The sequence below is a fragment of the Cupressus sempervirens genome, chromosome 2 (assembly GCF_028749045.1).
Source record: "Cupressus sempervirens isolate cs-2001-9-10 chromosome 2, ASM2874904v1, whole genome shotgun sequence".
NCBI classification, from domain to species: Eukaryota; Viridiplantae; Streptophyta; class Pinopsida; order Cupressales; family Cupressaceae; genus Cupressus; species Cupressus sempervirens.
In genome coordinates, this window is record NC_143119.1 from 442,018,868 (window position 1) to 442,034,192 (window position 15,325).

The 15,325-nt window shown below is 34.5% G+C and overlaps 1 protein-coding gene across 1 annotated transcript; it reads right to left on the bottom strand.

Annotated features, from left to right (window-relative positions):
- Positions 1 to 11,890: 11,890 nt before the first annotated feature.
- LOC149572971 (uncharacterized) lies at positions 11,891 to 13,744 on the bottom strand. Its single transcript, XM_089814101.1, has 3 exons — positions 13,310 to 13,744; positions 12,675 to 12,821; positions 11,891 to 12,294 (listed from the first exon to the last, which is right to left on the bottom strand). Exons 1-3 carry the CDS (start codon positions 13,696 to 13,698, stop codon positions 12,084 to 12,086), a joined length of 747 nt encoding a protein of 248 aa, XP_089670227.1. The 5' UTR covers positions 13,699 to 13,744; the 3' UTR covers positions 11,891 to 12,083.
- Positions 13,745 to 15,325: the final 1,581 nt, after the last annotated feature.

Here is a 15,325-nt window from a genome sequence, read left to right on the forward strand (position 1 = left end):
GAAGAGAATACTTGCTGAGTGGGATGGTAGAGGAATGGAGCTTAACAGTGTGACAAACATGGAAATCAAGTTTGGAATACATGTTATAATTGCACATAAGATATATAGCTCGAGCAGAATGAACAATGTTCCCTGTGAAGCAGTTGAGCTAGCACTAAAGGTGGTGAAAAACAATTTATCTTTTGACCTTTCCAAGCTACTGTTGAGTCAATTGGGAAAAAGCATGGAGAGTATCTAAGTCTCTAGGAACAATATGTGTAAGTTTGGTTCTCTTTTAACCTGTTTATTTTTCTATGTACAAAAGTTTTTCCCTTCTGAAGGAACTATGCAATGGAAGAAAGATGCACTTGTATTATATCAAATTAATGAGTTCATAGCAGAGATGGGAGAAATTTTTGAAAGTATAATGGATGCCTACCTTGAAATATTCAAAGATAAAATGCAAAGAAAATATAGGATTCCAAAGAAATTAGTAGAAGACTATGAGTAAGATATTTGTTTTCTAGTAGATTGTGACAAGGTTCACATCCAAGCAGTCAGGCCAAGAGTGGCATGGGTAAAACCTTTGAGTTATGAGGTTAATATTGATGACACGAAAGATTTTATTGAGGCTCTCTTGAATGAGCCTTTGGATTCCAAGGCTGAATAATTTGGAACATATAAGGAGGCAAAGGCCAGGATTGAACTTGAAATCAAGTTGCCCTAGGCAATGAACAAACGAAGAAAGAGGATAGAGAAAATCATGAAGAATACCAAGTCATCAAGCTCTCCTCTCTTTTTTATTGAAGGTAAGGGAGATGACATAGTGGAAGATGAAGATGAAGAGGAGAATGTAGAGGAAGCAGAACCTGAAGAAGAGGAGCCTCCCAAGAAGAAAGGGAAGGTTATAATAACAAAGCCTGCAAAATCTTCCTTTGTTGTGTTCACAAGGAGATCCACCAAATCTAGGAGCAAATTAAATTTGAGTGATGATGATGAAGTAGATTAGATCATACTTTAGAAGACTATCCAAGCTACTTTTGAAGAGAGGCTGAAAATACTAGAAGAAGGAGGAGGCATGGCATCCTTCAAATCACTTAAGTATGACACTAGGAGTGCAGTAGAGAAGAAATAGATTGAAGATGCCCTAGTGGAAAAAATGGAAAAATGAAAGTATTCCCCTGATGAACTGGTCAAACAAGTTCTTAAAAATATCTAAAAAGCAGTTACACCAATTTGGGAGAATGCACTAAATGTTGATAAGGACATCAGAGAACAGAACTTGATGCCTTATGTCTAATCTTTCAGACAAGGAAGTGAGGGAATCATTAAAGGAAAATGAGCAGAAGCTTACTTTAAAATTCAAAGCATTTTTGATCCTATTAGAGGACATAGAGTCTGTCATGAAATCTAATACTATTGCATGAAAAAACATCTATTTGTTGCATAAGCCTAGTGACCATGTTGTGCAAATTGATGATAAGGATGGTGAAGAAGATGGCATGTAAGAAGATGCATAAATAAGAGATGATAAAATAAAAAATGTAAATATTGATGATGCTAATGAGGAAGAAGAACAAGAAGCTATAGGAGGAAGTCTTCCAGAAATTTAGAGTATTGAATATACTAAAGAAAAAAAGATAGCAGCAGAGGTTATGACCTCCCTTCCTCATTCTCTCAGAAAATCCTTAGTGAAATCTAGCTTAGAGAAGGTTTCTATTGAGTTGGTTGAGGTTAAAATTGGATCACCAAGAACCCAACCAATCTCTAGAGTAGCATTATTGAGTACTTCAATGAGTGAAGTGTCTAACACTTCATCTATTGAGCAACATGATCAGAGCATTTTAGCATCAAGATCTACCAAGAAACAACAAGGTATTACTGCTATTCGTGTTATTTCTACCATTCCTACATTTTTTGTTTCTACTATTTCCATTGTTGTTTCCACCATGGCTAGTGCAATTATAGTTGAGACTCAGTCTCAACAAGTTTCGAATAAAAGAAAAGAAATGGTTTCCTCTATTATTCACAAGGAAAAGGGTCAAGAGGTTGAAACCTCTAAGGAAGAGATTGATTAAGAGGAGGACATTGTAATACTAGATTAGGATCTTTTGAATCTAATGATCAAATGGATCCCTTGGTGAGCTCTAGAAGAAAAGAGGAAGGAAACAAAAGCTCAGAGAGGAAAGGAAAAAAGAAAAAATAGGTACTTGAAGATATCAAGAACATATTTTTTGATGCTCTGAGCATTGAGGTTGATGCGAAGCAACCTATTTTGGATCAATCAGTTGAAATTGTCCACAAATATAATGAAGAATTGAATGGAAAAGAAAAACTACTATAGAGGGTAGAAAGAAAATTTGGAAATAAAGTTTTGGAGTAAGTAGCACAGAAGAGAGCTATTGATCAAGTAGAATTACCTACTATTCTTGTTTCACTTGAAAAATATGTAAATAATGTTATTTCTTTGTTTGTCAAGTTGAGTGACACATCCATCTTTACTAAGGAGATTAAGGATAAACTATCCAAGATAGATGAAGATATGAAGGCAAGCACACATCAATTGTCACTTGATCATTATTGTTGTTCTGCACATTTTACAAAGATCAGGTACTTGACAGATCTTCAAGAAGAATTACTAAGGGAGGAAGCTAGAATAAGAGAAAAACTTGTAGAAATTCAAGGCATAATTCTTCCAAACATGGATGCACTGCAAAAGCATGTTGCACATGCAAAGACACTGATCCATGACAATAACTTCTCCATAGCTAACCATATGATGAAACTTTCAATAGAAGTGCAGATAGCCTTGCATGCATCCAAGGTATTGCAAGAGAATTGGGACAAGACCATGGCAATCATTTTGAAGGTAGATAGTGATTTATTATCACATTTTGGTATTAACTTGTAAATATTTTACACCTTTGGAATTTATGTCATTAAAGGAGGAGAAGATTATTTGTATAAAAGGAAAGTATTATCATATTGTAGATGTATGTATGGGGGAGAGATATATGTATAGGGGAGTAGTAATATGAAAACATATGTATAGAATAGTAGAAAATAAGTTTACAAAATAAATTTTGAATTTTTTTTTTAAAAATAGAGTAAGAGGTTACCAAGCGACAACAATAGTTAGCAATCAATGTAATGCCTCGTCCAGAGATCCTTGGAACAAGAATAAATAAAAGCAAAGCCAATTTTTATTTTTTTAAAACAAGTATGGATGTACATGACAATTGACATACAAGGATCACAAAGATTGTAGCGAGAGACTAAACAAACATCCAACACCAACGAATCTCCAAGCACCACTACTGGCCAATGACAACGAAGCTACGGAGGTCACAAATGCATTCAAATCTGGAACATCCTGGATTCAAAAGGTCCAACACTAGGGTTCAAGAACTTTGTAAAGGGTATCCCAATCACCTCTCAAAACCCTTCGGTCAAGTCAAAAAGTTCTTGTTGGTCACTTGAGCAAGTTTTCCCACAAAGCAAGGTGACATTTCCAAATAGCCTAGGCAACTCTTTACCAGTATCGTACAACATTTCTCTAATGGTCGTGTGATACTTTCAGGGTTTGGGTGATATAGTTACCAAGGTCATCTGATACTTTACTAGTATCATACAATAGAACTCTAAGGAGTGTGTGAGACTTTCCAGTAGTGTATGACAAAATTCCCTTAAGTGTGTGATACTCTCCAGTTTCATATTACAATTATCCTTTGGGCATGCGAAACTTTCCAATATCGCCCAATGTTGAAGTATTGTCACTAAGGAATGCAAGGAAATATTTTGACGAACAACCAAAAGGAAGAAGAAGAGTTAGAACCTACACACTGGGGAGTACTAGATCCACAAATGGAGGCTTGGACACTCGAACACAAGAATAGCAAGAGGGAAACACAACTAACCATCTAAAACTTAGCAGTAAATAAAGGACATGCAGAACGCAACATCACAAGGAACAAAACAACTAAACTCTTGCATGGTTCCTCCCAGCCGTAATAGCATCATGAGACCTCAAAGGCCCTAGCCACCTCCTGCACATAATATCCCAAAACTGCCAACTAGATAGTCAAAGTTGTCTTATGAGGGAATCACTACTACAATGTAATAACATCATAAGAACAAGAACATCTAAATGCTAAACCAATAAAGCAATAGATATCCAACTAAGTGAATCACACCATCTAACCATATGCTAAACACCACAAATAAGGAATGCATCAAATAAACTAACATCATTTAAATATGATATCCATACATTCCAATTAAAGCATAAATCACAAGGGAACATACTTTGGAACCCCGAATAAATCGAGTGAAATAAAGCATCGGTCACACTAGAATAATAGACTGTCTTTATACACTGGTCCCCAATAGTGGTATAGGTAGCTCTATGCCTCCCAACCACCTGAAAACCCGTAAGTCCACTCTTGTTGTGTTGATGGAGATAATGATCCAACCACAAACACACATAAATCAAACGTCAATGGCTAACACTCACACTAGACAGTAAGAGAACTGCAACCAAGATCATGAAACAATGCAAGTACAACAGGTCCTAGTAAGACATTTAGTGGGTTAACTATGTAGAGACTCACTAGAGGGTAATTCACTTTGGCATTAGGTAGCCCAAGATAGAATCATGCGGCATCAACTCCCTAAGCAGGGGCACGTACTATGTCCTCGGGTCAACTCTGGGTGCTGACAATAAAGTGTCCTCAGGTGAACTTCGGGTGCTCACAAACATTATATTATCTTAAATTTATACCCAGTTAAATTATTTAGTTATCACTTGATTAAGCATTCTTCACACAAACTTGGGAAATAGTCACCAAGGTTGCGGTAGAAGCCCCTCCATGGTGCTACCCTACCCTACCTATGCTCATCACATGATGAGTGCCAGTAGGCGTGCATATTCCGAACACAACCCCAATGTACATAACTCCACTAAATGCAATTGGGAGTTCAGGCCTCACAAGTTACTTGACAATTGCACGTGTGTGTGCTTGTGTGTGGGTGCACCACCATCACAAAGATCATAAACAAGGGTTGGATGAGAACACAAGTAAAATACAAGCTCGGGAGTATGGATGTGACATTCATCCCAATGCAACATAGAAATGCAACAATGGTTGGGTTGACATCCTACAGATAATTCAAGTCCATGACCAACATCATGCCAAGAAAACCTGATAAAACTAGGTGGCACATAAATCGAGGTGAAAACCTTAAAAACCTAACATTATCAAAAATCAATAAAAATAAAACCTATTCACCCCAATGATGATTAAGCTACAAAAATCCAATAAAATTTGGGTTTGAACACCGTTTGCAAAAACGACCAACATAACGGTGTGAAACCCTAAAACCTCATCCTGAAAATTAGGAAAACGGTCATACCTGAACAACCGAGCAGAAATAGCAATCACAAATGGAGGGGAACACTAGTTCTCATCCTCCTAACATATAGCTTCCAAAAATGGAGCTGAAACATAAAAATGGGAGAGCCCTACTTGACAGCCAAAAGGGAAAAAATGAGAATCGACATTATAAAATAAATAACCTACAAAAGTTGCCAAAAGTTGTGGCAATCCAAGGTCTCCCTGAGCTAGATCCAACGAGACCAATCTCACTATGATCCCACGCTCGTAGCTCCTGCAATGAACAAAAACACAATCTTATATAAGAGGATTTGGAAATTTGCTCTCAAATTCTTATTTCAGAAAGTGAGAAGTGAGGAATAAAATTCCTCTTTGGATACTTATTCACTTTTTGAATGAATAATCAATTAGGGAAAATAACCAAGTCACCTAGTTAAACCCTAATTCGACCCAAATGAAAATAGGCTATTCCAAGTAATTTGAATTCCTCTACAAGAAAACTGTCAAGAAAAAATTAATTAAAATAAAGTCCAAAAATCCCTTAAACCAAAATCATAGAATTTCTTCATAACTTTTGTGAAAAATGTGAACCTCTAAATGCATAGACACACTCATGGATCTAATCACATAATGTAAATGAGTCCAAATTTATTAAATCACCAGAAGGTTTAATTTAAACAATTAAATAGGATATGTCAACCATACAGGGATGACATTGGCTTAAATATGAATGACTGAATCACTAACTCCATGTGTCACTACTAGGGATATAAATATTGCATACTAAAACACATAATCAAGTGCAATTGCATATAATAACATAGTCAAAAAAATAAATGCATTAAATAACCTAATTTAACCATTTATTTAATTATGCTGAATTTATCCATTTACATCACTCACATTTGCATAAAGCATCACAAAGCAAGAATGAAGTAAATACCATAGCATTAAATCCAACATATAAACATAATCATAGGATATATCCAAATACCGGATAACCATATATATATATATATATATATATATACACACACACACATATACATATATATACATATACATACACACACACACACACACACACACACACACACACACACACACACACACACACATATATATATATATAACATGTTGTCACCTCAAAAAGGCATCATCATGCAGATATGATCAACTAAACAACATAGTAATCTAACATCTATGATATTAGAAATCAAAGTATAACATCTAACCCTCAAGTCATCTCAAATATAAAAATAACATGAGTAAGAAGTATCTCTCAGATCAAAATATGACAAGGTACAGATTGCAAACATGAGAGGCACTACAGTCAAAACCAAGTTGAAGATCCAGATTGTTGACTAAGGGAGTTTTGACTTGTAATTTTGAGAATTCATATTTTTTGTATGATAAGTGTTTTTGTCACGGATGCCAAAAGGGGGAGATTGTTGACATGAAGATCAATTTGTCTATTAGTGAGTTAAAACTTAGTTGGTTTCATTGCTATCGAGCTCTACAATTGCTACCAAGCTTATCATTCTTCTAGCAATGTTAACCAAGTGTTTCAGTTGCCACCAAGCTAAATAGTCAGATTGTGGATCATGCCAAGCTTCATAGTATATACTAAGAATCTTAGACAATTTATAGTATTGTCCGAGCGTAGCAGAGTCTACCAAGCTTCCCAGTACAAGTGATGAAGATCTTAGTGTTAACCAAGCTCTATAGTGTTAACCAAGTGAATTCAGTGTTGACCGGGCATCACAATGTCAACCAAGCATTTTAGTATCTATCAATTTTCTTAGTGTTCATTGAGTCATACAGTGTTGACCGAGTTCATGCTACTTGAAGTGATCAGTATGGAATGAGCTTCAATGCCAACCGAGTGCTAGAGTCTGTCGAGTGTTGACAGTGTTTGCTGAGTGTTAGAACATCAATGAGTTGTCTTCAAAACCTGAGTTACAACAATGGGATGACTTTGTGAATTATGATGAATTTGGTATTGTAGCCAACTCCAGCAAGTAATTAAGTGGATTGCTATATATGTAATGTATTGTATCATATCCAAATGTAAAAGAAAGTAACAAGTATGTGAAGAAGTAAGAAGTAGGTGAATGTGAATTGAAGAAGGCTACAAGCAGTATAAGGTATAACAGAGACTTATCTATCATAGTCAAGTGATGATTGTAATTCAAGGAATCTCATTTAGCAAATCAAAGTTGCAGATCAAAGATCAATTATTGGTTCATCCTAATAGGTACATCAGTCAAATCCTCTAACAAGGTGGATTTAAAAGTCTTATTCCAAATCTCCTAACAGAGTGCATACTTCACTGTATGTTTGTAAATCCTTTAACAAGGTGGAACTAATAGTCCTTATTGCTCCTAATAAGGTAGATCACCAAAAGTGGTCAATTGTAAGTCTTAATAGGCCAACTTTCTACTATAGTACTAAAGTTTGTGGGTATCATCCTTGCCCCAATTTTACTTTCTAATTGAAAGGTTTCTGAGTCACCATATCTTTTGTCAAAGTGTTATGAATGTTTTATTGCTTTCATTCTTTCATGCATGCAATTAGATTAGAGTAATATATGAAGGATTAACTGATGAAGTAAGTTAAAAGTTTTATTGGTTCTTGATTCACCCCCCCCAAGTAAACTTGCCTACCTTACATTTCCAATAGTAGGATGTACATGATAACTCTAAATCTCCATAAAGATAAAACCAAAAGAAACAAAGGGTAATCATATCTATCAGACATATTAGAGTGTGATACTCTAACATGTCTAATATCTCTGAAAGAGTACAAGACTTGAAAAGAAAAAATGAAGCGGAAAGACAAAAAATACTTCGACAAGAAATGAAGGCCCTACCAATTGACCAAGGGACCTTCCCAACTATCGAGAACACTCAAGGGTGAAAATCATTTAACTTATCTTGACGATATGGGTTCCAAGGAAAGAATAAAAAAGAAAAAGGGGGGTCCCAATTTTGCAAATGTGAAAATGTGATGTGTGTTGTTGAACCACAACATGAATCTATCAAAAATTTCTAGTTTTAGATACAAAGCTTCAACCCCCATAAGAAATGAGGTTAAGATGCCTCTCGATAAAAAAATTAATTTAAAACTTTTGTTCTTGTATTAAGGATGGTATAACATCCTTTTTGAAGATGAGTGAATAGCCTTTAAACTCTTTTACACTAGTAGAGATCTTGATATAGTCATTAGACAATGGGAAAAGAATTAAAGACGACAAAAAGTTAGTTATAAGCATATCAACATAATCTTTTCCTTGTCAATCCTAAAACTAAATCCCTGTTATCCTTGCAATTATTATACTCATGGTCCTATTTATCAATCTAACTTTAAATTAAATAATTAAACTTATATTTATTTACCTAAATTATTTTTTAATAAGTTTTGCGCATTTTATTTGATATAAAACTTTGAAAAAAAATATAAACTTTAAAATATAAATTCAAAGAATATCAATGAGCCTTTAGTTTGTTAATCAAGTTGAAAGGATCTAAATGAACCTATAAAAAATAAGTCTTATCAGGTACAAAACTTAGACTATATTAAGGTAACTCTCAATTAAAAATATATCAATCTAGAAACGTGTGCTTCTCAAAAATTGTAACAGACGATCACTTTAAGACTTTTTCGAACATCATTGAAATTCTTCACTCATTCATCCATTCTATTAAATAAATAAAAATAGATATAAAATCCTCTTTATATACAAAGCTTGAGTGAGCCCTAGTGATTGATGGACGTAAAGACGTAAGGTCACAAAAATGTTGGCGTACATGTGGCTCTTTGTTCTGGGAGAAGATTTAGAAACATTTTTTTGTTGGATTGCTAGAGATCGTCCACATTATGTGTAAAGAGAGGCGCAAGCGCTAGAGAAGGCGTAGATTTGGGGGTCCAATTAACGATTATTGTTGATAACGTGTAATGAGGCCCCTCTTTTTCCTCCCAAACTATGTTGTCGTATTAAAACTGTGGAGTCCCTTTTCCTTGTTCGCCATTATTGCGCGCACATGGATCTTGAGGCGTCTCCCCTGCTGACGTTGGGCCCCCTTACGTAAGCCTACCACGTTCGCATTCAGGACGTCAATCTCACCCCTTAACTTCCTCGCACTTTACACATGCATTCTTAATATTATTATTATATACAATTTCTGTAAAATAGTACCAACATGGGGCCTTTTGATTAAAAAAGATTCCCCGCACCTGGGGTCCCTAAAAGAAGAATAGAATAGAATTTCCTCGTGTTTCCGAGCATCTAAGCTCTATTCATCCCGCTTTAAATACTTTCACTACTGTTGTTAAAAGTTTAGCTTTACCGATTTAACCCCACCTTGATGTTGAAATCTCTCAAATTCACCCTCTCAACAAAAACTGAGCCCTAGCGCTGGTCGGGATAGTAATTTTTGTCGTATTAGGATAGTATATTACATCGAAGTAAATCTCAGATCATATTGAAATATCAGGGAAGTATCTTTGATTTATGATACAGTTTTTTTAAGATATAACATTATAACGATAAAATTTATGACATAAATTTACATAATATTAAATAACTTTGAAGTGTATAAAATTACTTTAAGACTATTATAGAATTATTTTAAGACTATTATAAAATTAGTCTAATAATTTTTTCTTATATTTTAATGAAGAGGTGTTTCATTTTATTTATTTTTTAATATATAAAAGATACAATTTGTTAAAGATAAAAAGTGAAGATATCTTATCAGTTGGAGTGATCTTGTAGGATTTTGAGATTGTACACTATACCTATAAGATATATGACATAAATCTTTGTCATATTATTAAAGACTATTATAGATCAATTCTTCAAAAACTAGAGAGCTTTTTTATAATCCATCTCTAATTTCAAGAGTACTAAAGTTTAATATTATCAACATTGAAAGGTAAGTTTCAATAATTACAAAAGATTGATGATTTGGCTGATTACAGTTGTCTTGATCTTTTAAACATTTAAGAACACCACTAAGAGTAGACTTTCATAATTACATGATATTAAAAACCTTGTTGGATACAATTGTGCCTAGTTTTCTCTAAAAAATGGTAGGTTTCGGTAATTACTTGAGATTATACTTTTTGTAGGATACAAATGTGTTCAATTTTCAAACATTCTGAGCAATTTCAAGTTTTAGTGGGTACTTTAATTATAAATTTGGACTCGCTTGGAAATTGTACATGGTCTGACTATGCCAACAGTTTTCTGTGAACTTTAGTAATATAGTTAACTCTATGGACTTCTACTATAGTTTAGTTGTTTTTGTTCATAGTAGTATGCTGGTTAAAAGTTTGGGTAGAAATATTGTGGTTAAATTACTTTTTAATTTGCTTTCATTTCAGTAATGTTCTCCTCTCTGTTGGTTTCTGTAGGTGATGTGCTGGTTACCAACATTTTGGTTGTAAAACCCCCTTGTTTTTTGTCGCTTTTAATTTCAAAAACATTTTGAGTAAAATTAAAATATTGACTGTGACTTTAGAATCAGTTCATAAGGGAAGTTTTTATTATCAAATCTAAATATATGAACTTACCTTTTGAGAGTAAATGAGATTCAGAATACGGATAGCCAAGACAAAATAAAGAATTTATTATTATCTAGTCTTCATAATAAAAACAACATTCTCTAAATACAAGTTGGGTAAAGAAAAAGAAAAAGAAAATTGAATGATATGACTCAATTATTACAAAAGATTGAAGATTTGGCAGGATACAACTGTGTTAAGTTTTTAACCATTTCAGAATGTCAATAAAGAGTACGTTTCAATAACTACTCTGAGGTAGTAAATTTTGTTAGATGCAGTTGTGCCTAGTTTTTAAATATTTCAAGGCATCCTCAAGAAATAGTAGGTTTCAGTAATAATTTGAGATTATAAATTTTGTTGGAAACAGCTGTGCTGAATTTTTAAACATTCCTATCAAGAATAGGTTTCAGTAAGTACTTTGAGATTATAAATTTTGATGGGTACAACTGTACCTGATTTTAAAACATTTTAAAGTAGCTCTAAAAACCTATAGATTTCAATAGTAATTACAAAAGATAACAAAACTTACAGAATACAGCTGTACTGATTTCAATAGTAATTACAAAAGATAACAAAACTTACAGAATACAGCTGTACTGAATTTTGAAACATTTCAGAACATTCCTGAGCAATATAATTCACATAATTTCAACAATTAAAATTTTTCAAAATTATATGAAGATTGAAATGATAGATTATTTATTTAGTCCCTTAAATAAATACACTGTAATACATTGTTGGAGAAGGTCGACTATCTTAAAAACTGTGAGCAAGGATGCAATCATTGAACTGAGGAAGCAAATTTTGGTTGGCTTAATTGGTAACAAGTACAGCCCGCACAAAAGATGAGAACATTGTCACTTCAAAATGTAAATTTACAACGACATATAGAAAAATAAATAAAGAGGCGCAGAAAAGACGTTGTGGCCAAATCCCCAGGAAAACAAAAATGAGAAAAGCATTATTTGCGATCGTTATTCATATACAAAGGAAAACACTACAGCTGGACGAATTATCGGACATATTTCAAAGCTTCTCACATAGGAAGCAGAGGCACACAAAGTGATCACACCCCAAATCATAAAAATCCTCGTAGCCCTGTACAATTTCTGTGTAAGATCTCAGCCTGGTAAGCATAGATCTTCAAGAGTACAAACCCGCATTGACCAGAACAATGGCGGGTTTCGAACCCGGGTGTTGGAGAATAATGGGCTTTCCGACATAATAGATCACCGATGGGCTTTCATGGTTGTGCTTCCCTTCGTATGTGGTTATCAGCACTCCTTGATCTGTAGGATCTCTTTCGACCCTCTTCTTCACTTCACAGTTGCTGTCCGAGCACCTGTAGTAGCTTCTGCAAGATTAACCCCATCAATAAACACCTTGAGCTTTTGATTGACACTAAATGAAATTTGAAAGACGTAAACCCGTAGCCATTACAAATAACTCATAAAATTCAAATCAGTTCGAAGAATTTTCAAAACAAGAGGAAAATAGTAGCTTCTGCCACATAAACCCTAGCTTGAGCTTTTGGACAAACAATAAAATTCTGAGAAAAATGTAAAGGTATGGCTACTATAAATAAGCGATGAAATCCAAGTGAGGTCACATAATTTTTTTTAAAAACTCAGGGAGAAGCTACTGCGCAATAAACCGCCATTATCAAATTGGTTGAGCTTTTTTAACACAAGATGCATCCAGAGAACGGAAAACAGAGAAATTCTGCACACACACCTCGGGTGAGGGCTGCTCTTAATTGTTTTCTTGCCATATTTGCGCCATTTGAAGCCGTCCTCCAACACATCGGTCTCAGCTCTGGTCTTGAAGGCATATTTAGGCCCCTTCTCTCCGCTCCTCTTCCTCTTCTTGCTCTTGCTGTCACTGCACACAATATGCACAGAGAATTAGACCTCGACTTTCCGTAATTTCAAGCTTTAACAAAAAGTACTGAAACATTCTCAGTCACAAAATTTAAGATTTAATAACAAACCTCTAACGAAAGACACACAAACTCAAAATTGAAGCTCTTATAACAAACCTCTAATGAAAGATACACAATTTCAATGGTGAAACTTTTAACAAATTCGTAATGAAAGATACTCAGTACACAACCTCTAAATTTAAGCTTTAGCAAACCTGTAATGGAAGGCACTCACGCAATCTCAGACCACAAGCTTTACCAAACCTAAAATTAAATATCCTCACACAATCTCAAGCCTCAAGCTTTAACAAACCTGTAACGAAAGAGACTCACACAATCTCAAACCTTCATCTTCAATCTTTAAAAAACCTGAAATGGAAGACTTACAGTACACAATCTCAAACCTTCACCTTCAAGCTTAAACAAACCAACATTAAAAGATACTCACACAATCTCCCCCTCCGAGGATTTTCTGCTGCCGCTGTCATCCGACAACTCGGCGAGCTGCTCTTCCGCACAAAGAACTTCCGATTGCTGCTCGTCAAAACCAGAATGGCTGCTAGCAGCCATGGGACTCTGAACCTGAACAATTTCCGCTTTCTCCACTCGATCATCTCTCTTCGCAGCACAGAACTGATCATCTTCATTTCCATCAGCAAGAAACTGAGTCCACTGCTCCTTGTCGTTAAAGTCCGAATACACAGACAAATGCTCGTTTATCAGCAAGCTCTCGGAGCTACAGGCCATGGAATTACTCCAGACCAGTGGCTCCAAGCTCTGAAATGGGGATTGGTCATTGATTTGGGAATTCTGAGAAACAATATCCCAGTTCTCCATGATCTCACAAGGAAAAGACGAAATTTTTGTTTGTCGATTTACCTCTACCGATGAGTGTGAGAGTAAGGGGTATAAGTAGCTCAAAAAACCCTAAGGGAGGGGCAATTTCCGGAGGATTTCGTGGATGGTGGGAGGAAGGAAATCGTATTGACTCAGGAGTCAGCCATAAAGATGTGGGCTTCGCAGGAGTCACATCCATTTTATTAAAGTATCTTGCTTATCAGGCTTGTTGTTTTTGCCCTAGTGCGTATACATACCTCTAGGGTTACGCCACCGTGTTCTTCGCCTTCCAGCTTAAGAAATTAAATTACTATTTTATAACTCTGTAATTCCTTCTCTTTATCCACACCGACCAAACCCCACGTGCTCGTGAAACATGTGGTGGGAATATACTAACAAAAGTTCCAAAATACATTGAATTTTATACTAGACTTGATTCGGAAGGTAATGATTAATGAATTTATGTATTAGCTGATGGATTTTTATGTAGTAGATGTTTAGTTTATCTTTTTCTTATTTTAAGATAAGTGGGAGCGTGGAAATAGCTTCTCAACTTCTCAATTCTGTTAAATTTACATTGTTGGTTCAAGCCAAGTCATTGTAGAGAATAGTTGCATGTTGTCTTGGTGTGAAATTGGGTTTTTCAATTTTTTTATTGATTAAAGTAAAAGAAGAAAAATATTATATATTAAGGATATCTAATTATTAGACCATTCAAAGGTGCCTTGGTGTAAAATGGATTGAAGAAAAAGTATAACTTATTTTAGAGCAACGAAGATACTATCAAGAAATCATCTAAAGACATTGAACTATCATAACATCATTATATAAAATGGACTTTTATTATCACTTTCATTCAACATCATAAGCATTATTGCATGTTAAGGAGTTATTGGAGTCTTGTATTGTTTTATTTTATTTTATATGGCTTTATCGATTGATTTTGATTTTCTATATATCTTTTCATTATTTTAAGTCACTTGTGTGATTATGGAAATGACTTGTTAACTACCAAGTTTGAATTTAACTATTTAGTCCTTCAACCAACTTTAGTTGTTGTGTGTTATCTTAGAGAAGAATTTACTTCGTGTGAAGAATATTGTAGCTAAGGATAAAGTCTAATATATTTTTGAAAAATGAAGATGGGCATCAAGGAGCCATATGAAGACATTAAAGTGTCATGACATCATTATAAAGTGGCGACACTATGCAACCACCTTCCATCAACATCATAAGAATTATTGAATGATTTCTTAAAGCTATTGTAATTCAAATATTTTTGCCAATCTATTAAAATGAAATATGGATTGGACCAAAAGAAAACAATCCTATAGTGATAAACTACTAAATGGTGTCTACCAACAATATTTCCTCGTGGACATTAATTGCGGCCCATTAATGCAAAAAGCTCCTTCTATAAAAATCAACATAGCTTATATATCTGCACCCTAAGTTTAGAGGCTAGTTCATAGGCATGGAGATGAAATAGGACAATAAAAAATATTTTTCTCAGCGTAAAGTAGTTGTATCTAGTAACTTTTAATATTTATGACATATTGAAAAATCAATTAATGACATGTATCAAAATCAGGTATTTATTTTAATACTTATTTTGTTCATCTAAATT